At 40.6% G+C, this 24,549-nt stretch overlaps 1 protein-coding gene across 2 annotated transcripts in view; it reads left to right on the forward strand.

Annotated features, from left to right (window-relative positions):
• The window catches only part of rbm33a (RNA binding motif protein 33a), a 150,616-nt gene that overhangs the window by 104,338 nt on the left and 21,729 nt on the right, over positions 1–24,549 (forward strand). For both annotated transcript variants that reach the window (XM_055664312.1, XM_055664313.1), the window contains 3 exons: positions 2,858–3,478; positions 16,864–17,064; positions 21,214–21,402. In XM_055664312.1, the coding sequence (XP_055520287.1) occupies positions 2,858–3,478; positions 16,864–17,064; positions 21,214–21,402 (1,011 nt within the window). The remainder of the gene's footprint in view (positions 1–2,857; positions 3,479–16,863; positions 17,065–21,213; positions 21,403–24,549) is intronic.

Below are 24,549 nucleotides of genomic sequence, written 5' to 3' on the forward strand. Positions count from 1 at the left end.
AAAATGTTGAATTTTTCCGCTGTAAAAAATTGTGGAAATCGGGGTAAGTGTGAGAGACATGTAACCAACTTCAGAATTCCAAAAGTGAAGCGAAATGAAGGTAATGAGAAACGATAGCTGAAGGGGCAACAGCAGCTAAAGTTCTTGGCGAACATTGGCCGTGCAGATACTGAAGTGATAAATCTGTCTGTAAAGTTTGCTTCAGAGGTGTTTTCACATTTTGTATGTAAAAACGCCCTTGAGAACCATGGGCGATTTTTACATTTTACAGCCAGATTTATCACTTCTGAAACTTTTTAGATGCCAAAGGAATCAAGAAAAAACACGAATAATGCCTTACTATTGATGAAATGCAGAGAGCAAACAGCCAATGCTCGCCAAGCACTTTGGCTGTTGTTGTCCCTTCAGTTATCACTTCTATCTATCGTCATTTCTCCTCACTTTTGGAATTCTGAAGTAGGATAAATGTCTCACACACTTATCCCGGTTTCCATAATTATTTACAGCACAAAAATTGACAATTTCGGCGGGTTTTAACGGGCCCGCTACGCTGGAAACAATGGTAAATGCTTACCTGCAGTTCATCACGTGTACTCCAATTGGCGTAGTGTAGCAACAGTACGGGTCATGGGTCGTGACCCGACTGCCGTGCAATCTCCCAATAGGTGCGGGAGTAGGCCATTTGGCCCTTCGAGCCAGCATCGCCAGCATCTTAGCAAGATGAAATTAGCTAATTTTTCCCGCTCCACAGACACTGCCTGAGTATTAATAGCATTTTTTTGTTTTTATTTCAAAATTCCAGCATCTTGGCTTTTAATCTTATAACCCTGCATCTGTCATTTTTAAAAACCTTTTAACAAAAATAATCAATTTTTGAAACTAAGTAAAGAAAGGGAAATTTTCAGTGTATATTTTGTTTGAAGGTAATTGGTAATTTTAATGTACTGCTTAAAATATTACAAAATTAAAAGAGGGAATAAGATACTTCGTAATTTTAAGGAAATTTAAATGTGAAAGAAAACAAGTAAAACCAAGGAACATATGTTTTGGGTATTCATCAATCTAATGCAGACTAAGAAGTTTCAACTCAAAGTTGAGCTCACATCCTATAGTTCTTGTCTAAGTTCAGGCAGAGACTTATTTTCCTGCATTTTCTCTGTTCTCTTTATTATTCTCCTATTGATCTGTGTGCATTTCAGGACCACCAACAGCACTAACTTCTTAATGGTGATATGATTCAGAATATCGCTTTTCCCTCCCTCGAACCCGCTAGCTTTCATATTCTTTTCTACAGTGAATACAGATGAGAAGTATTAATTTAAAACCTTGCCCATTTCCCATGGCTCCACATATAGATTACCATGTTGATTCTTGGGACCTACTCTCTCCCCAGCAACTCCTTCCCAGCTTTTGTATACCTACTAGGGATTTCCCTGCCTGTCTCTTTGCTGTGCTTCTGGAATAGGTTTAATATTGCAATCCTCAGTTCTGATCCATGCTCCTGAGTTCATCTGTCTTACCCAAGATACTTTTTTCATAAAATAAATGCAGTTTAGCCTATCAGACCTTCCACTCCCCTGTCCTGCCTCTGCCTGGTGAAATAACTTGGTTTAGCCTCTATATTTGTTTCCTCTTTCTCATCTGGTGCATTTCCACTTTGGGTATTATTTCCTTGTTCAACTAGTTTAAAATCTCCCGAGATTCACTAACAAACACCCCCACAAGGAAATTGAATCTCTTCCTCTCTGCCCAGTTTAGATGTAACTTGTCCCTCCTGTACATGACACCTCCTGACCCCAAATAGATCCCAGTGGTCCAAGTAGTTGAAGCCATCATGCATACACCAACTCTTCAGCCACTCATTAATCTGCTTTATCCACCTATTCCTACTTACACTAGCATGTGGTTCAGGGAGTAATCCTGAGATTACAACCACTGAGGACCTGCTCTTTAACCTTCTGCTTATCTCCCTGTATTACCTTTGCTGGACCACATCGCTGCCTTTGTCATTGATACCAGTATGGACTAAGGCCCCTGACTGCTCTCCCTCACCTTTCAGCATGTCCCGTGGCAATTTAGAGACATTTTTTATCTGTTGCATCAGGGAGGGAACATGCCATACTGGAGTCTTTCTCATATCCATGGAACTGCCTACCAATGATCCTGACTACAGAGTCCCCTATCATTACTGCTCGCCTAGACTTTGACCTACCTTCCTGTACGATAGAGCCAACCACAGTGCAACTGATCAAGCTGTAGCTTTTCCCACAGGCCATTACCCCCAAACAGTATCCAAAACAATGTATTTGTTAAAGAGGAACAGTCCCAGAAGACTTCTAATCTGTCTTCCAATCCTGGCAATTACCCATCCAGCTGAACTTGTAGTATGACAACCTCCCTGAAACTCCTATCGATAACGCATTTTGCCTCCTATATTTTCCTGAGTCCATCTCACCCTCCGATCGGTCTGATTGGATCAAATGATCTGTGAGAAGCTCGAACTGAATACACTTCCTGCAAACATGACTTCTCTTTCATCTCCCACAGTTCACACGAGTAACACACCAGTTCACCGACTACCACTCATTGCCAATACCAGGTTAAAACTAAGAAGAAAAAAAATGGTGCATCTTGCCTGGATTTGCTGTAATTTCCACTAACTCCTCATTATTTTCATTGTGGCAACAAACTTGCAGACTACTATCTCCAAGTTACTGATTGTATAATTTTGTCAGAGGAAGATTTCTTTCCAGCTTCAGCTCTTAAAAAGGTGGTTTCAAAGTAGTTTAAATTAATCTCATTCAATATCGACATTTTATTTTATTAAATTTATTAATCCTTTTTTCCCCTCTGCCAGTCTCCAGACGAAGATGAAGAAACGAGAGTGTATCGTTTGAAAATTGAGGAACAGAAAAGACTCAGAGAAGAAATACTGAGACAGAAGGAGCTTCGACGGCAGCAGCAAGCTGGTGCCCGAAAGAAAGAACTTCTTGAAAGACTTGCACAACAACAGCAGCAGCCTCCACAACCACTTGCAGCCCAACAACCACCTCAACAACATCAACACCAAGCAAATACGCAACAGGCTCCCCAGAATTTTAACCCAGCTTTGTTACAGGCTGTAAATCACCAACAGCCAAATATAAAGACTAGACTGTTCACAAGAAAACAAAGTATAGGAGTACAGCAGCAAGTCAATAGAACTCAACAATCTGGAAATATTCAAATTCAGACAGAAATGAGAAGAAATGTCAACCAAATCAAACAGATCAGACCTGCACCCTTAAATCAACTGCAGTTTCCCAAACTAGCCCAGTCTAAAACAGTTGGGACTTCTGGACCCAGTGTACAATCTGCAGTCAAGCCCCAAGAATTAAAGCCTGGTGTTAAACGGACAGTAATGCAAAGAATGAATAGTGGAGGAGGGGATGGGCCTCACATTAATCCCAAAATAAGGGTACTCAAGCTACCAACAATGGTAAGACCTACGTTTCTTTGTAAAAATGTGTAATAATGCTAAATTAAAATAAATAAATATTTTAAAAATGTTTTTCATATTAGTCAGGAGTATCAATAGAAAACCTTGAGGAAAGGAGAGCTTTCAATGCATAAACAGCAGTTACTTTAGCTAAATTCACGTGAATTATTTTTATATATGTTGCAGATATCTACTGAGTTTTGTTTATTTTATTTCTGGATCGCTTTGCTTTAAATGACCATTATTTTCAAACTGGATATTACCAAAGATGATATAAGATTTATTTTTTGAAGTACATTGGCAAATCATCTTACGGTTTCATTTGTGGTGATGAAAGTAATTATTCATACTGTGTTACCTTATTTGGATATTTTTGATTTGGTATTAAGTGATTTCGACAGTAGTTCACAGATTCCTTATACATTTGAGCATATTGAGAAAGCATGGGATACCATCTGGCTTATCTCTTAAGTATGCCCGTAAGATAGCTTGATAAAAATACTCTTTAAAAAAATATCAACATTTTGATTCTATGGTGATCTGATTTTTTTGCCAGATGGTATGACTTGAAGTCCAAAAATAATCTATAATAACGACAAAATAAAATCGCCTGTAGGTAAAGCCCATGTGTACTAATTAAACTTTAGACCGATCTTAATAATACTTCAAATGATTGCGGCTTAGAATGAAAGAAGAAAGTTAAATCTGCTTATTTTCCTGTAAATGCCGATGGGATTTGGACATAAATCTGAAATTTTTTTATTTGCAAGTCGTAATAAAAGCATTGTGTCACTGTTAATAGATTCTTGTCTTGGTAAGTCTGCCGGCAGCTGAATTGGTGGCAGTGCCTTTGACAGTGCAGTGTAGCCTTTTTATAAAGAGAATCTTTGCAATGCTGCCCGGGAAGCTGCACTGCTGTCGCTCTGTGCACTTTGACAATGTTATCTTTTCTCTCAGTACAGAGTATCAAATGTCTGTCAGGAATACAGAAATTAATTTAATGTCACCTGACATGCAATTAATCTTTAGAGGTTTTCATAATACCTGTACAGAAAGAGTTGCCAGTTTGCAGGATTTGGATTTCGGGACTTAGTTGTAGATAAGGGAAATTAATTTTTCATCAGCGTTAGTACAGACTAGCATGACCACAAAGACTGCAGCAAATGGATGGGGAATTTGTCATGTGTTGTTACTTCAGAATAATGGTACTTAACATTTGATAGGTGTAATCAAGAGAGGTGCAATTCTATAGAAGGGGATTAATCAATTTGCACTCTGCTGAATGTACTTGGTGTTATCATCGCTTGCTTGTGTTGGAATAGGAATAAGATTTAATCGGTGAGATTTTTATGGTCTTTTGGAAAGGATTTTTTCCAGACAAAACTGATGGAATTTAATAAAAACATAATGGTTTTCTGGCAGAAACATGCACATTTGGAGACTATGTATTTGCTAAAGTTAAATCATTGATAAAAATGTATTTTATAGAAGAGAATACTGAAGATATTTAGGAAGATGTAACTGATATTTAAAAATCAAGGACATTTTATTGAAAAATTCCAATGTCCTTTTAAACTTGATAATTGCAAAAACCTTTAGACATATGCACAAAATATAAATGGTTCTTCCTGGCGAGTTAATGTCTGTTCATTTTTCCCTTAGGCAAAGAAGCCTAACCACTATAAATCATAAAGTTCCCTTTAAACCATTAGAAAAGGCAAAAACTGCAGTTGGAGAGAATGACGTCAGAATGCTGGTAATACTCAGCAGTTCAGGCAGCGTTAGTGTAGAGGGCAAGAATTAATGTTTCTCCACTTTGTTGAAGCATTAACTCTGCTTCTCTCTCCACAGATGCTGTTTGACCTTTTAACCCAATTTCCTTCAACCCACTATTCCATGTAAAATTCCTTGTTTTTGATTTGACCACTAACCCTGAAAAGGAAATCTATAAATATTATTATCCCGTATTCTTCCACGATTCCAGCATTTAATCTTACATCTTTGTTCCGTGTCATGATGACTCAATATTGGAAACCGTCTACTTCAAGCATCCCTGAACAAATGTTTAAGAAGGAACTGCAGATGTTGGAAAATCAAAGGTACACAAAAATGCTGGAGAATCTCAGCGGGTGCAGCAGCATCTATGGAGCGAAGGAAATTGGCAACGTTTCGGGACTGTTCTGAACAAGAGTTTCGGCCTGAAACGTTGCCTATTTCCTTCGCTCCATAGATGCTGCTGCACCCGCTGAGTTTCTCCAGCATTTTTGTCTACCTGAACAAATGTTCATGTTTTTAAGCACTATATTGTCCATATTATCAAATATTTTTTGGCCATTGCTATGAAAATGTCAAGCTATTGACTTGTACTTACTGTATTTATTTACGTTGAAATGCTATATATTGGGATTAAGAATTGGATAGTTTTTCTACCAATTGAAAGTTAAATTATTTGGTTTTGAAAAAAAAATATGTTTAAAGAGAATTATGCAGTCAGTGGTCAGTCCTTTAACATTGCGAACATTAAATACAAGGTGTTAGATGAAGAGGAGAGTAGGAACGAATGATGAACAAAACCAGACACTTGATTATAGTTAGGCAGTCAGGCCTGAAGAAGCACATTAACTATCATTGATTAGTGTATTAGGCAATCCAGTGTTCATCTGAACACCAACACGCGTTTCAGCCTTTTACAATTTTAAAAAGAGGAGTTCGCTATTATATTTTCTATTCTTCAAAGGTAAATGCCCACACAGTTTTCCACATTCTGTTCTACCTTCTCTCTACACTAAACCTGTCATTATCCCTTTGAAGCTTTGTTGCTGCATCCCCACAACTCACACTGCCGCCCCACTTTGTATTATGCAACATATCGTCTAGGTTCGGTGTTTGTTACTCCAAACCCCTTCCTCACTGTGATCCATGTTTGTTGTAAGTCCTTGATCTCTGGAATGTGCAAACCAAGGAATTGCAGAGAGGGTGGGCTCTGTGACAATGGGAAAGAAATGGACGATGGGGTGAAATGTGAGGAGCAGGGGAACGTATCATTGTTCTGTTTGTGGGGAGGGAGAGTGAGAGCAGAACTGCAGCAGTGCACAGAGGAGACTAGTGATGGCTACATTCACAATGGAGGTGGGGGGAAGTGTGCGTGTGAAGAGCGTTGGAGGAATCCCCGTTTACTTTATCTCAGTCATCATAGGGTGGAAGGGCTAGGACGACTGAGATCATCTTGGGTGTTGGTGTGGGTAGATGGAGAAATTGAGAGTGAGGGATAGCATCTTTGCAAGAGGCTGGGCGGGAAGGGATACAGTCAAGGTAGCTGTGGGATGTTTGTTATAGATGTCAATTGATAATCTGTTCCCTGTGATGGAGACAGAGACAGATGGAGAAAGGAATGGTGCCAGAGAACGTCTACGTTCATTTGAGAGCAGGTGAGAGCAATTTCAGTTGTGAAGTTGATGAAATCAAGTTCTGCACAGGTGTAGGAACCAGTCCCGAGGCAGTCGTTGATGCAGTGGAGAAAGAGTTGGGGAAAGGTACCAGGGTATATTTGGAACAATGAGTGTTCAATGTAACCAATAAAAACACGGGCCTAGCTGGAGCCCATGTAAGGTTCCATGGTTTCATCTATGACTTGAAAAAAGTGAGGAGTCTAAAGAGAAGTCGTTGAGGGTAAGGACTCATTCCGCCTGGCAGAGGAAAGTATTCGTTGAGGGAATGGTTTGGGCCTCTGCTAAGGAAGAGTCAGAGGGCCTGAGACTGTTCCGATGGGGAATGAAGATGTCAAGGTTCTGGGCATCCATGGTAAAGATTAGGCGATGGAGTAGATTATTTGGAAGCTACTGAAGTGATAAAAGAGCGTGTAAAGTAGGAAAGATTAGGCGATGGGGGCGTAGGAATTGGAAGTTTAAGTAAGTAATACAGATCGTGTGAAGTGTTGCCAAGATGTAGCTTGGAAGGGACTGGACATGGGAGGATCAGACGGAACAAAGATTGAGTTCCCTGGCCCTCACTTTTTACTGCACCAACCTCCGCATCCAAATCATCACTGTCTGATTTTCGCCGCCTTCAATATGATTCCACCACCAATCACATCTTCCCGTCCTCACCCCTTTCCATAGAGATCACTCTTTCCGCAACTCGTTGATTTGCTTATCTTTTCCCGCTCAATCCACCCCTTCCCCAGGCACCTTTCTCTGCAAACAATTAGCTATAACACTTCCATCCATTGACCACAGCAACCATTCCAGTCATACTGCATGGAAACAGGCCCTTTGGCCTAACTTGTCGATGCCAACCAAGATGCCCCAACTAAGCTAGATCTGCTTTCCAACATTTGACCCATGTCCTTCAAATCTTTCCTATCCATGTAACTTTCCAAATGTCTTAAATGTTATTATTGTACCTGCCTCAACTCCTTCCTCTGGCTAACAAGCACTTCTTCCAACTTCGTCTGTTGCATTTAGTGTTCCCAATGTGGCTCCCTTTATATTGTCAAGACCAAGTGTGTATTGTGACCATTTTTGCTGAACATTTGCGCTTTAACCACAAAGGCCTGTAGTTCCCGGTTGTGAGCTATTTTAACTATCCTTCCTGCTCCCATATTGACCTTTCTTTCCTCTGCCTCTTCCCGTGTCAGAGTAAGATCACATGCAAACTGGAAGAACAGCGCCTCATATTCCGCTTGTGTAGCTTACAATCTAATAGTATCAACATTGAATGCAGGAAAGAACTGCAGATGCTGGTTTAAATCAAAGGTAGACACAAAATGCTGGACTCAGCAGGACAGGCAACATCTCTGGATAGAAGCAATGGGTGATGTTTCGGGTCGAGACCCTGCTTCAGACCTTTTTTTTACCATTTTACCTTTTTAACCATTGAATTATCCAACTCCAAGTAATACACTTTCCCTTGACCCTCCACCACAACCCTTGTGGGCAACCTTTCACCTGCCATCTCCCATTACCGTAGTTACCCTGCTCCGTTCCCCTCTGTATGCTCATCCCCCGTCCCAAGTCCCATATTTCCTTTTTATTCCCCACTTTCCCAAGCTCCCTGTTCCCTTACACTCATATCCTCCCCCCCCCCCCCTTTCACTCTTCTTTCCTTATCTGACATCCTTTTGTCTCCTTTTCACCCCTAGCCATCTTCACTTACTCCACCTATCTACCAAGCGCCTCCTTCTCACCTGTATCCACCTACATCATAGCTGCCTTGTCCCACCTCTTACTTCGTTTTCCAACTTTCTTCCCCTACTCCATCAGATCCGAACCAGAAACATCAGCTGTTGATTTTACTCGACAGATGGTGGCTGACCCATTGAGTTCTTCCAGGCTTTTGCTTTTTGCGCAGGATTTCAGCATCTGCAGTCTCTTGTGACTCCACTGTGTTTTGAAATTTTGGAGGGCGTGCTGGTGTTTCAATCTATGCTGATTGAATAGGCTAGAGACTTTTGAGATGATGGAAATTACAAAACTAAATTTTTGCTGGTTGGTGAAGACATGGTATTTTGGCAGAGAGAAAAAAAAGCTAAAATATATAGTCAGCTGTTTTTGGAAGATGGTGGTTGAACATGGGCTGTGCCCTTTCCCAAACAAATTCATTGTGCCGATGAGATTGGTGCATGATTTGTTGTCTTCCTGAATCAACAAGAGTAAGTGAAAAGTAGAGAAATGCATCTAGGTTTAAGCTAACTGAAGCATTATCTTACTGTTCATGCTTATGCCACCATAAGATCATAAATGATAGGAGCAGAATTAGCCATTTGGCCCAAGTCTATTCCGCCATTCAATCATGGCTGATTTATCTCTTTCCTATTTTCCTGCCTTCTCCCCATAACCTGCGACACCTGTACTAATCACGAATCTATCTATCTCTGCTTTAAATATAACCACTGACTTGGCCTCCACAGCCTTCTGCGGCAGAATTCCACAGCTTCACCACCCTAGTAGGCAGTCGCAGATAACGTTTTTGGTTGCTGAAAAAATACAAGGTCAAGAGCTTTCTAGGGCACCACACATCTACCAGTGGAAAATCAGTGGAACAGGTGATACAAATGTTCCCCAACCGGATACCTTGGATGAATTGCAAGGTCCATTCCTAGCTGAAGTGCAAGTCTGCAGCATTTAAGTCAAACAATCCAGATTAGTTCAAGAAATCTATCTACAACCGTTGCAGAACCATTGGGGATGTCATGAAGGAATTCCAAATCAAGCTGGAGTCCAGAGGCAATGTCACTGACATCTGTAGACTGTGGCAAGACTTGCATGCCATAATCGGCTTCAAAGCGAAGGTTGGCAGTATGCCTATCAACAATGGGCACCTCCACGAAGAGCTCAATGCATTCTACGCCCACTATGAACAGATGGTCAGAGGAGGAACATCACCCTGCCATTCTCAGGTGTGCCTGTACAAAAAGTAAGATCAGCCTTCCTCAGAGTGAATCTGCAGAAAGTAACTGGCCCAGATGGCGACCCTGGCAGCATATTTGGACCCGTGCAGATCAGATAGCAGGGGTATTCAGTCATTTTTCATTTAACTACTCTATTCTGAGGTCTCCACCTGCTTCAAGAAGACCTCTTTCATCCTGGTTTCAAAGAAAAATAATGTATATGCCTTCATCATTACTGTCCAGTGGCTCTGTCTTCTACCATCATGAAGTGCTTCAATCGACTGGTGATGGTGTCCCCTACTATACTCCCTCTGCATGTATGGCCAAAGTCAGCTCTAAGTCCATTTAAATGTTTGCAGGTGACACCACTGGTGGGCTGAATTACAACCAATAATGAGTACAGGAAATAGGCAGAGAACTTACTAACATACTAATAATCTGCATAATAATAATAATCGTATTTATATAGCACTTTTCAAAAAAACCAGTATTTGAAACAAGGGGCTTTACAAGAGATTAATTAAATAAATTGAAAAAATCAAAGGAAAAAAACCAAAAAAACCATAAAAAAAAAGAGAAAAAAGAGAAAAGAGAAAAAAGACACAGAAACAGTACACTATAGAAATCAACAAGAAACGTCCCCCCACAGCAGAATTCACTGTGAGGGAAGGCACTAAAAATATCCAGTTCTCCCTCATAGTCCACCCGAGGTCGGGGTCTAGAGCCAACTCGATTTTCTCAGGCCCTCTAACATCATCGGTGTCTTCAGGACAACTGAACCCACTCCTCCCTGAAGACTGCAATGTCAAAAGTTCTCAGGCCGCGCTGGCCAGACCTCGGACACCGGCGAACTCGGACACCAGGCCCCGCGGTGTTAAAATCCTGGGCCGCCCGCCCGCGGTGTCAGGACAATAACTTCTCATTCAATGTCAGCAAGATGATGGAGCTAGCTCTTGACCTCGGGAAGCACGGTGGAGTACATGCCAAAATCAGCATCAATGGTGCCAAAGTGAAAATGTTTGAAAGATTCAAGTTCTTTGGCATTAATAATACCAATGATCTGTCATGGACCAACCACATTGATGTGATAGCCAAGAAGGCAACAAACCCCTCCACTTCTTCAGAAGACAGGAAATTTGGCATGCCTCTAATAACTTTGAGAAGTGCACCATAGAAAGCATACTATTGGGTTGCATCACAGCTTGTTTGGGAATAGCTCTGCCCAAGACTACAAGAATGTGCAGAGTTGTAGATGTAGCCCAGTCCATCACATACACCAGATTTACACTTCACACTGGCTATGACGAGCAGCCAACATAATGATAGACTTGTCCCTCCTCCTTCCTGCTCCCATCCAGCAGAAAGTACAGGAGCTTGAAAGTGGGCACCACCAGACTTGGGAACAGCTTCTTCCCCTCTTATCAGATCGGTCCTTCCATAAGCTAGGGTTCCTGTCCGATCCACCTCTGGCTCATTGCAGACTTTGTCAATGGAACTGGTGAGCTATAATGCTGAGAACTATATCCTGCACTTTATCGTTCCCTTTGCTCACTGCAGACCCACCCTCCAAAGTCTTTTTTCTGGCTTTCCAGTCTGTCATTGTGACATCCCCAATGCAGCCAATCAAAGAATTCTGAAAAAAAAAAATCCCTGCTCTGCAGGAAGGATTTAATGCACAAGCTAGCGAACTCTAAAGGTAGCATTTAAGGATTTCAATCCAAATTCATCATCAAAGATGCTATTTATAATTTATAATGCGTGTGGAGTTCTGTGAAGAATCGAACTTTGAGGAGAGCCCGGAGGAGACTTTACAGTACATTATGTTTGAGAACGATTCCTCTGATGAGAAGGATTTTAAAAGTTTCAAAGGAAGCAAAGAGAAGCTAATTAGTGAAATCCTGAATATCCTTAAAACTATTGAATCCTCAAACCCACTCGTTCGTAGTGACAAATAACTTGAAGAAAGGGCGAATTTGGATGCTGATGTTGATGTCAACATTAATTGATGATTAAATCATCCAAAATATTATTGAGCAAATTATTGCATCAAGTGAAGATTCTAAGGAAGACGACAGCCAACCTGATCCAGCTAAAAATCTTCTATGCAGAAAAGAACTCTGGAATCTATCTTCAGATTCTGAGAGAAGAATTTCATTATATGTCTAAAAAATGGGCATTTGAAAGTTTGTGCCTTAGGCTTGGAAAGCATTTACAAAACCTTCTATTTCTGTACCTTTAACCGTCAGCAGTTGGTATTAGTGTAGTGTACAAACTTTAATAGTATATAACACAATGGTGAAAAATTAAAGTATACAGTAATATAAAATTACTATGTACAGTACAGTGGATTAGTCCTGAACTAAATGTCTCACTCATGCACTATGATAAATGGTTATGGTTGACAGTGAGGAGAGAGCTGCTCTATAGAAAGACATCAGTGCAGGTTAAATGGGAAGAAAGGATTAATTAAATATGTGGCAATTAATGAGTTTGAGGTGCAGAAGTCCATCAAAGGAGCACACATTTACATGCAAAGTAACCAAACATTGTAGAGGACCAAAGATAAAAAGATGTAGGCCATTCATCCCTTTGAGCCTGACCTACAATTCATTGAGGTCATGGATTTTTGATTTCGGATCTAATACTCTCTCCCTAGTCTGGTTCAGTAAAACCACTGAGTCCAAACCCTTCTTTATTTGTATACTACACCACGGAGCCGGCCTCGGATGCACTCACTCGAGCCCTCAGCAGCCTCGCGTAAACGGAACAGAAGGAAAGACAACTGACACGCCCCAATGATAGATCGCCCTAATATACCCCTGTATAGTGGCAGGAAAACTAACGGCGCGAAAGTACAGGGGGAGGCAACCCCTACAAACCAATCACAGCACCTATTCAGTGCACAGAAACAAAGTAAAACATATTAAATTAGGTAACCCCTCTAGACCAATCACCAACACAGAACAAGCGTCTTTAGGAACCCAGACTTCGTGGCGACAGGTGGGTCACATGGGCTGAAGCTTCCTGGAGCTTCTTCAGAGGTCCAGACTTACTGGCGACAGTTAGGTCACATGGGTCTCGAGCACCTTGTAATGTATTATCACTATCTGTGAAGCCCAGTCTTTCACAGATATCTGCCATTTCCAAAGTTCCCAAATCCCTGCATATCTACATTCCCCCCCCCCTCTTTCATCATTCCATAATAACCAACACTTTCCGTAAAGGATTCCATTGCATGATCTTTACAAGCAGGGTGAAATGACAACAGTCCATAATTCAGTAGTCCAACAGTGATGATGGTGAAGTTGTGCTTGGAGTAAGTCTCCACTTCCCGACTTTTCATGGGCGTAGATTCTAAGACATCCAAGTAATGAGTTTCCACCTCCCAACTGTTCATGGGCATGGATCCTCTAGGGCCAATCACGTTAGTATGCTTCCTTCTTATGCCCAGTAGTCCAAAGTAAACAAATGGCAGCAGTGTCTAGGGGAACTCAACTCATCCATACTAAAAGAAATCTCTCAAAGAAAAGTTAGCAGCTTAAATTTTACTACCGATAATTTTACAATGGTGAAGGTGGACCCACACATTTCTCCCTTCTACCTTGGCAGTAGTCTGGGTTGTGAGGATGACCTAATAAGGTCCTTCCCACCAAGCATCCAAACCCTTTCTTACCCAATTCTTTACAACCATAAAATCACCGGGCTCAACTCTAGATGAGGTAGTTAAAGGTGGTAGTTCTATGTACCCTGGGAATGCAAATCTTTTATTACTGTGGACAATGATAAGACATAATCAGTCAGTTTTGTGGTTGTATGATGGAAATTAACAACTCTTGAGGTACTCTGGTTCCATGGGGTTCTGATTAGACGACCATATACAATTTCTGCTGGGCTCAAGCATGCGCACTACACTATGCTCAAGCATGGTGTAGTGCGTATCTGGAATAATGCTACAGGAAGTAATTTAAACCAATTAACCCCCGTCTCAGCTCTTAATTTAGCAGGTTTCATTTTTAATGTCTGGTTAGCTCTTTCAACAAGCCCAGCAGCCTGTGGTCGATAGGCGCAGTGTAACTGCTGCTGGATGCCGATTCGTTCCCAAAACTCTTTATTTATCTGTCCTACAAAATGAGGACCATTATTTGAACTTGGCCAAATTGGAAATCCGTATCTCGGAATAATCTCTCTCATGAGTACCTTGACCACTGTAGAGGCTTTGTTGTCCGCTGTAGGATGGGCTTCAATCCACTTGCTGAATACATCATCTAAAAATACCAACACATACTTATATCCCTGACATCTAACCAATTCAATGTAGTCCATCTGGAGGGTTTCAAAGAGGACCCATGGGTAAGGATGTTTTCCCACTTCCACAGTTTTCACCTTTCCCGGGATTATGTTGCTGAAAGATCAGACAACGGCTCAGCAACCTCAGATGCCACCATGTAGCTAACAGTGTATCGCTGGTTGCTTGAGCACCTCAATGAGTTGCAAAGTGTACACATTCAAATACCCACATTGCTAATTCATCTGACATACAAATTTGTCCTGCCGGGAACCCACAATCCTGACAGACAATCAACCGTACAACCGAGTTGTTTCCATCATTTCGCATTTTTCACAGGGCCGTCCTCCTGTAACCTAATGACGTCTTGGCTTTTCCGAGGAGACTTGGCTTCATCGACACTTTTAGTCTGCCTCATCAGGGTACAACCACCCTGCGCTCCCGTGCCATTTCTTTAGCTTCTTGGTCAGCACAATTTCCTATATCTACTGGGGTTGACCTGTAGTACGGGCACTACTGTTTATCACGGAAATTTGTTTCGGCAAAATTAAGGCTTGATACTAATTTCCGGTGGGACATCTGTGTTCCCGCTGAAGTCAAGAATCCTCTGTTCCTCCACAACTGGCAAAAGTCATGATCCACTCCAAAGGCATACCTAGAGTCGGTGTAAACATTCACGCTTATATTCTTCCCTACGATACAGGCTCTTATTAAGGCAAACAGTTCTGCTTGTTGGGCAGAGAATGGTGCTTCGGAGGCAGCTGCTTCTGTACTACTCCCAGTTTGATCTACAATGGCATATCCAGAAAGCCTTTCTCCTAGGAGTCCGATTGATGCACTCCCATCCACTTATTGGGTTAGGTCAGGGTCTGCCATAGGAATATCTGTTAAATCCTCCCTAACAGAAGTATTTTCCTTGATTACAAATAGACAGTCATGCCTTGATTCAATCTGTTCTTCTGGTGGTTTATCGAGAAAGGATGCTGGATTGATGGTAGTACAATACTTGAACTGCAATTTGGGGTTGTTGACCAGGTATATTTCATACTTATTCTGGCAAGCCATGGTGAGGTGTTGAGTTTGCAGCTGTCCAGCAAGGCAGCAACTGAGTGAGAACTGTATACAGCGGGGGCTCATCAGTCTGAAGAAGGGTTTCGGCCCGAAACGTGGCCTATTTCCTTCGCTCCATAGATGCTGCTGCACCCGCTGAGTTTCTCCAGCTTTTTTGTGAGAACTGTATACTGTTATGTTCTGTTGTAAAATCAAATTAGCAGCTGATTATACACTGTTGTAGATCGCAGTCAAGATCTGTGTGCAAATCGGATGTCCTCGTGTTACAGGATCAATCTTTGAGGAGTAGTAAGCTACTGTTCGATGTTTGTCTCCATGTTTCTTGGTGAGAACTGCAGTGGAGCAATCAGAGAGGACTGTGCAATATAATTGGAATGGTCGATCATAAAGTGGCCGTCTTAATGCTGGTGCCTGTAAGAGATTTCTTCAGATTATCAAAGGCTTCTTGAGTTTCCTCAGACAATTGAACCTTGCCTCCATAGTAGTGTATGGTGTTAAATTTTTAGTGTCCAGAGCAATGTTAGGTAGCCACTGTCGACAATAGTTTACCATGCCGAGCCATTGTCTCATTTACTTTGCCTACTGTGGTGCAGGGAATTCACAGATTGGTTCGATTCGGCTTTTCTCCAGACTCCGTTCTGTTGCTGATAGTATCACACCAAGGAATTTCACCTTCTGCTGGGCCATTAACACCTTTGATTGGGAGACTACATATCCCAGTGCTGATAGATGATTTAATAACTGAGTGGTATCTTTGCGGTTGCTTTGTTCCTCTTGGCTGGCTACAAGTAAATCATCCACATGCTGAGCTAGGGTGGAGCCACATTGAAAGCTTAAGGTTTGCAGCTGTCCCTGGAGAATAATGTTGGAGAATTCACAAATCCTTGAGGCAATTGAGTCCATGTGTACTGTTGTTGTTTGTAGGTGAAGGCGAAAAGTTACTGACTGTCCTGGTGCAGAGGTAGGGAGAAGAAGGCATGTTGTAAGTCCACTATTGAGAGATCTGTGCCTGTGCTGAAATTTGGGCTAAGATGTGAGCTGGATTAGGCACCAATGCATGAAGTGGTTCTACTATGGCATTAATGGACCGCAAATCCTGAACCAATCTGTACTGGTCTGGTTTCCCTGCTTTGGGTACTGCTGGGATGGCGTGTTGCAATCGGATTGACGTTTGCGCAGATGATACACAGCTCCACACCAGGTACACAGCTGTTTTAACCTGTCCCTGAACTACCGTTTGAATCCAGCAGTATGGAATTTTGGCACCCTTGCCGAAATCAGTGGAGATAGTAAAATCATAAATTCCTGAGTGATTCATCTCCGTGTTTTTGGAATGTCGTTGAGGGTGTTCAACTGCTATTCTTAGTGGATATTAAAATGATCATCCAATTTTGGTGCATGGTTTTATCCCTTTTTGGAAGTAAAGGGAATATTTTCCATGAAATGTTCTGTTTTTGTCCTGCAAAATGGATTTAAATTGCTGTCTTTTTATCAGCGAGGTGAATTTATCTCCTCAGCGTGATGTGTAGTTTATATCTTGAAAAATTTTGCAAGGTCAAATAGCTTTTAGCACATGGTGGGTGATAAAAAGGTTTTGTGTTGAGTGAAGACACTGAGCAGCGTGATGCTGTGTTCTTGCAGCAGGGGAGCGAGAACACTGGCTTTTCTCATCCCGAGGTCCAGCTTCAACGGCAGCACCAGCAACAACTCCAGAAACAACAGACCGTTCGGAAGGTCACATTGACAAAAGGAGCGCAACAGCATCGACTGCAACAACAGCGGCAGCAGTCTGTACCACAGCTGCTGGGAATGGCAAATAATTTAGCCAGTCAACAGAACCGGGTAAGCATGTGTACTTTTCAAATGCTGGAAATGCCGTATGTTGTGTTGATAAAAGAGGTTCAAAGTATTACAGATCTCCTCAACCCCAACGGCAGTAATGGGCCAGCAATGTGAAATTATTACAATATGCATGTATACGTTTTGGCAGAAGATAAGTTTAATACTGTGTTTCAACTTTAAAGAGAAAGAAGCATTCACCTGGGATGTTGTTACATTTTGTATATTGAAATGATGTTAACAGATTTTGATAAATCTCACCAATGTTGTACCTGCTTGAAGATGACATACTGTAGTTTCCTTTTAGCAATGCTACCGTTTGCAAGCAGTGTCTGTTGCTGAAGCGTTGTTAAAGTGATTTGCATTTTACCTTGAGGTCAGTAGTGGGCTGAGGGGGTAGGATGACGAGGCACATTGGGGTACTTTTCAACTATGCTCTGCTCATTACAATCTAGCACTATTGCTGTAAGTTTAGTTGTTTGCCTAATGTGATCTTCATTGAAATTGGATTGTGCACCAGGTTTACTTTCCATTGTGGATAAAGGTAATCATTGAAAATGGGCCTTGCTGAAATTCATCAATATGATTTGTCCGTATTGCAGTCGAGAAAGTCACCAGCTAATATGTTCATGGCAAAATCCTGAACTTTGAAAATCAAACTAAGCTATTTTACAGATGTTGGGATCTTGTCATTACAGCAGTGCAGTATTTAATTTGCATGCAAAACTCTACAAGGACATGTGGTTTGAAGAGCTTTAAATAATAGCAATTTTTTCCCTTTAACACAGGCTAGTTAAAAGCATACCTGGGGTTGAAAGAAAGTATTAATAGTTATTTTGAACCTATTTGATTTCAAACATTTCAACAGCTTTCATTTTATCTGATGCTACTTTGCAAATTAACGGTTTATTAAAAATACACTTCAAAACTTGTAGATTTGGTGGAATTTGAACTTGGCTATTGGGTTGGTTGTTTGATTCCCTAACCACAATGCGACTGTATTCTAAGCACAAATAAAGATTCTGGACTCTCTGCTGAGGGTGTTGAGGCCATTCATTGGCTATATTTAAGATGGAGTTAGTTCTAAGGGGATCAGGGGGTATGAGAGAAGGAGGTACTTTTAGTCTGGATGATTAAGCCATAATATTGAATGGCGGTGCAGGCTCGAAGGGCCGAACCTCCTGTTAATTTCTATGTTTCTATGTTGTCTGATACATCAGGAACTTTTAGTCTAAACCCCAGCTGTCCTGTTAAATGAAATTTCTGTCCTATGCTGTCATTAAATGAAATTTAATTAAGTAAAGTTTTCAATTGATTATATCTTATTTACATACATTCCAAATGACACTTGTCACCCTTTAGCGTTGTTATAGGCTTCAAGGCTCCAGATCTCTCTCTTGTCTTGGCTGTTGAGTCAGTGATGTATGTCACACCATTTCTACTGATGTCCAGTTATTATCAATTCCAAATCTAGATAATCTTCAATAATGATTATTGTTCGAGTGCAGAGCATGATTTTTGTTCAGGCTTACCAAACTTTAACTTGCAGCTGAGATAAGCTTGTTGAATTTGCTTAGATTTCACTTTACATTTAACTTGCCGATTTAATTATCGTCTCTTAGAAATTTGAGGCTGAGGTTTGAATAATCATTTCCTGATGTTTCAGGACTTTTACCAAAGAGTTGAGCGAGGTCTATGCTTTCATTACATCTGGTTTCTATTGGAGCTTTTGCTAATTATGTGCAGCATGCCCTTAATTGCATTGTAATTGATTTATGTTCTTTGTGTTGGCCAAGTGGCAATCTATTCCATCTTGGATTCCCTGAGCTGGTTCTACTGGTCTTTCTTTGCAAACTAACTGACTTTAAATTGATGATGTTTCTTTAAAATATTCATTAAAGGGACGTGGCCTTTGCACGGGTAGCCTTTTAATTGCCCATCCCTTGTTGCCAGAAGGTGCTGGTGAGCTGCCTTCTTAAGCCACAGTATTGTTGAGAGAATTTAAGGATTATGATCCATTGATAATACATTTTCAAGACAGGATGGGTTTGTGGCTTGTAGAACTTCCATATAATGGTGTTTCCATGTCTTTGCTTTCGTTATCCTTCTAGCTGGTAGAGATTGTGAGTTTGGTGCAATTAATCCTGTTGATGGTACAAACTGTTGCCATAGTGCATCGGTGAAGTGAATGGATTGTTGTGGACGGTGCCTTTTAAGCTTGCTGCTATGTACTATGTGATGTTGAGCTTCTTGATTGTTTTCAAATTCCACTCAATGAGGCTAATGGAAAATATTCCATCATACTCCGAACTTGAGCTTTGTGTGTGTAGGCAGGATTCCTAGCCCCTGACCTGCTTTTGTAGCCACATTGAGTTTATGGCTACTCCAGTTCAATTTCTGGTCAATGGTTGCAACCACCATTATATCAAGAGTGGAGATTAGTAATGCCATTGAAGGTCGGGGAGTAATAGTGGAATTTTCCCTTGAGGGATATCGTCATTGTCTGGCACAATGTGGTGCGAATATTACTTGCATCTATCAGCCCAGGCTGGATATTGTCCAGATCTTGCTGCATTTGGTTGTGGACTGCTTCATTATCTGAAGAGTTTCAAATGGAACAATCATCAGCAAACTTCTGATCTCATGATTGCATGAAGGTCATTCATGAAGCACCTGAACATGGTTAACTATTTGCAATTCTCTACAGTAGAAGATAGTCATCGCCATTTACTCAGAACGAAATCAATAAATATCTGGATATTGAGAGGATAAGGGAATAATACAGGGCAACGGCAGAGGTATATGACTAGCTGGGATTTTGATGCATGGCAGAGCTGGCTGAAAGTGTTAAATACTTGTTTGGTCTTGATTTTCATGCTCTTAGATTGATTTGGAAGTATTTAATGAACATGACAGACCTGGGTCATTTTCTATGTTGCGTAGATGCCCATGTGTTAACCGTAACACAAGAGCTTGGCTTGAGTTACAATTAGAACCGGAGAGTTGGTCATCAGCGCTGCTGTTGGGATGTTGTCTGGTTCACTAGCTTTCACTCTGTCCAGTGCTCTCAATTGGCTGCTGTGAATTGTCCATTGTGTGCAGGGGAGTGGTAAATTATGTTGGGAGTTGACAGGAATGTGTTCACGCAAATAACAAAAGGATTATAAAGCGATTCCAGTCTTGCAGGAGGCTGTGTGCATTCATGGAAATCTGCTCCAATTGAGATTTCCACGACATCTGCACTTGCATCAAGAAAGATGTTGGGGGGGGGGGATTTATTTCCCCTTTTTCCAAACAAATTCCAAGAGAACTAATTTTATTCCGTATCTTCAATCTTTGTACAGTGTGTGGATTCTGTAAGGGCGAATTTCCATTATCTGAATGGCCATAACATAGGAGTAACATCTAGTTTAGGACGAGTGTGGGTGGTTGAATTGTTGATGGTTACCACAGACTGAAGAGCCTGTTTCCATGTTGTATGACTCTGACTCCATGGCTCATTCCATCTAACCATGTACTATGCTGCTACTCTGATGCATTAGCCTTGCCATACAGGCAGGCCATAAACTTGGAGTCTGGGGCATGGGCTGAGAAATGCTATTCTCTGAGTATGACTTTGCTATTGCACGGCTAATCTGTGGGACAGTTCTCTTAAATTAGCCAGAGGTCCCCTGGTGATGAGAGGAGGACTTTACAGGGTTGACTCTGCTGGTTGTGTGTTTGACACCAAGACTGTTACCGAGGTCAATAAAGGATAGTTGATCCATATTTATTCTTGTGCTTTGAAGTCACAGTTTGTTACATCAGGATGGCTTGCTGGGTGATTTCAGGGGCAGTTTAAAGTCAACAACATGCTGTGGGTCTGGAGACATACCAGACAGGATAAAGATGGCACATAGATGCGCATATAAATTAGATCATGTTGTTATAATATTGTTTCAAGTTGAAAGTACTGAAATTGATGCAAGATTTAAGGGCTCATGGTTATTAGATAAATACAGGGCACAAAACCTTCAAAGATATAACCTTGTCTTAAACTGTACGGTCATACCACGTTGCTGTGAAGCCACTATATGACCCATGGAAAGTTTCGAGCCACAAGCTGACACCCCAAGGACAAAATAAATTGGCTGAGTGCTGTGTTCTCTACAGGTCATTATGCAGGGGCGCAGCATAGCATTACCAGGCCAGATGGGCCGAGGACGCATGATGCAACATAAACAGAATCTGCGAGTGGTGGAATGCAGACCTCAACCATGTGTGGTGTCAATTGAAGGGCTTTCTTCTTCAACCACTGATATCCAGTTGAAAAACCTGCTGATGTCAGTTGGACCTATTCAGGTAAATGACCTCTTGCATGCATTTTTTATCACACAAATTATTGTAAGACTATTAAAAATCTGCTTTGATTCTTTTAAATCTATGAACCTAATGTTTGTGTAAAGTTTATCAGACATTTATTGTTGGTAAGTACTACCATGTTGGATTAAATAGTTTAAAGAATGTGATAATATGTGGGAACAATAAATTGCAGCTTCTGGTAAATTTTATGATTTGCAGGACATGTATTAGCATACAGCTTTTTACATGGTTTACGCCTTTTCTAATGCACAGATGGCAGCATCCTGTCTTAGCTTGTCACCCTCATTGACAGAAGTGTCTGGATTTGGATGTAGATTGCTGTGCATCACCCAAATTCTGCTCTATAATTTACCTCGAGTCTTAACACTTTCTTCCATCTCATTTGTCTTGGGATTCTTTGCCCTTGACCATTTTTTCATATCGCTGCATCTTGGATGGTTTCTTTATGCCGTGGTTTGGAAATCATGGATCTTTTTTTAATAAGTTAACGCTTTAATTTTGTAGGTTAAATAAAATGATGATGCATTAATCAGATGTTTTTTGTCATCTTCCATTAACTATGTAATAATACCAGTTAAGTGTCAAGAGTTGAATCAAGAGTGTTTAATTGTCATATGTACCAGCGATGGAACAATGAAATTCTTACTTGCAGCAGCAGAACAGACCTGTAAACACAATATACATAGATGATATATAATAAATGAATTCAATAACAATAATCACAATATTAGTGAAATTTTTAAAAAAATGCAAAAAAAATTAATGCAACCCGAGACAGTCCATAGATGTTCATAGTTGAAGTTAGTGCTCTGTAGTGTTCAGGAACTTGACTGCACAAATGCGTAAAAGCTGGAATCAAGGACTGGCCTACCTCAGAACTGGTAAAACAATTCACACTTTCCCATCCCTCTCGTCTAGAGCTTGTTCTTGCACTGCTTTACACCTTCATTGGCTTTTGACTGGCCATCTTTGTTGTTAGTTAAGCTGTCACTCACATGTTCTAATTTGTCCACAAAGCCCAGTGGTCTTACTTTATTCACGTTTCCCCCTCTGCCTTTGCCAACTTACAGCATTTTCCACAATAATGTATGTTGTTTTATCCCTCATCGGTAAATAATTTTAAAATAGTTTAATATTTAATATTTTCATATTTTAAAATATGATTTTGAAAGTATTATAGCAGAAAAACTTTAAAGGGAAATACTTCAGATACTGTATATCTGAAATAAAGACATTCAGCAAGTGCAGTAATGTCTTTAGAGAGACCCATCACTCAAATATCTTATGGAATAAATCAAAGTCAAAGATAGTTGTTGATAAAGATGAGGTTGTGAGAGCAGGTTACAATAAATGACAAATAAATGGAAAATAAAAACAGTAATTGCTGGAAACACTTGGTAGGTTAGGCAACCTCTTTGGAAAGATCAGTTGAGGGATAAGGAGTTTCAGATCTTAAAGTATTTCTCTTTGCACAAATACAGCCTGATATATTGAGTGTTTCCAGTATTTTCTGCTTCTATTTCAGATTTCCAGCAGCTTCATTTTTTAAAAATAATTTTGAAATAGATGTAAGTTTTCAGTGAATGGTTAAAAAATCAGTATTATTACACATTCAGATTAAATTAAGAAGCTGGCTAATTCATTTTAAAGCAATTGGTAATCACTTCAGAGGGAAAGAATTTATGACTGGCCAAATGCATTGCTATTATTGGCAGGGGTTGAATAACTCCTATTAACTGTCATTCTGAGTCAAGTCCTCCAAGTAAAACTGGAGTGAACAAATTAACTGGATTCTCGCGGGATCAATTTCTATCCATTTCTGCCAACCATTCAGATGAATTCTTGATAAGCTGAAAATACAGAAATTTTGGTTCGTAATTTCTTTTTATGAGAATTTATTTGAACCCAGTTTCCCCTAATGATACTCAGATATAAATACCATTTCAAGTATTTGCAGAGAAATTTGGGGGCTATTTAGCTAAACACCAAAAGGAATTGCTGTTGTATTCCAGATAAGAGCTTGTGGAATAGTCGAACCACTTTATTGCTCCTTGTATTTTAAGTTGCTTTTTGGAGATGTGCTGGCAGTGATAACTGTCAAAACAAAATATAGTTCATGCACCTGGTTCTGGTGGGTAGAAGTGCATCAAAGGGTTGAAGCAAGTGTATTGGGGAGAAACACAAGTACTTTAGACTTAGCAATTCTAATTAAGTCAATTGTGGTAAATTGTTTTTAAAGTTGTGCAACTTTAGTGCAACTTTAATTGGGAGAGAATTATTAAGGTGGGAGAAATGATGTGTGGTTTTCCTGCTAGAATTCTCAATGGACTTTTGAAATTCAAACAGAATATTGGCCTGTGTCTGCAGAAGCACTTTAGTTCCTGGTTTAAATGTGGAAGCCTGGCTTGTATTGCTTGTTACTGCTCCAACAGCATCTTCACGTTGCAGGATATGTAAACTGCTGTCATTAGAGAATACCATCAAATAAGCTTGCCTGGTTAGATGTCTTCTGACAGAAAATTCTGAATTCACCACATTTACTTAATGAATATTTCACTTTGGTAATCACGAAGTAAAATTACATTGATAATGGTGAAATTAGGGAAGGGTGTGTTGATATTCTATGGCATTTTATCTTGAACGGCCAGATGAGATTTTTCCCAGGATAGTGAGGGAAGCAAGGGAGGAAACTTCTGAGACCTTGACAGAGATCTTTGTATCCTCTTTAGCCATGGGTGAAGTGCCAGTTGATTGATTGAAAAATAGCCAAAGTTGTTCCTTTGTTTAAAAAGGACAACTGGGATAATGCAGGAATTATAGGCCGAGGCGCATTGCGTCACTGGCGGGAAAATTATTGGGGAGCCTTCTTTGGGGTAAGACATTCTCAATTGCATAAAACTGAGGTTAGGCACATTGTTCAGTATTGTGTGCAGTTCCAGTCTACTGTATGGGAAGCATGTGGACGCTTTTGAGAGTGCAGAAAATGTTCACGAGCACTAGATTGGATAGTATTAGCTATGAGGAGAGGTTGGACAAACTTGGATTGTTTCATCTGGCATGCCAGAAGCTGAGGGTCGATCTGCTAAAGGTGCATGAAATTATGAGCGACATGGATAGTATAAATGG

This window comes from Leucoraja erinacea, chromosome 2 (assembly GCF_028641065.1).
Source record: "Leucoraja erinacea ecotype New England chromosome 2, Leri_hhj_1, whole genome shotgun sequence".
NCBI classification, from domain to species: Eukaryota; Metazoa; Chordata; class Chondrichthyes; order Rajiformes; family Rajidae; genus Leucoraja; species Leucoraja erinaceus.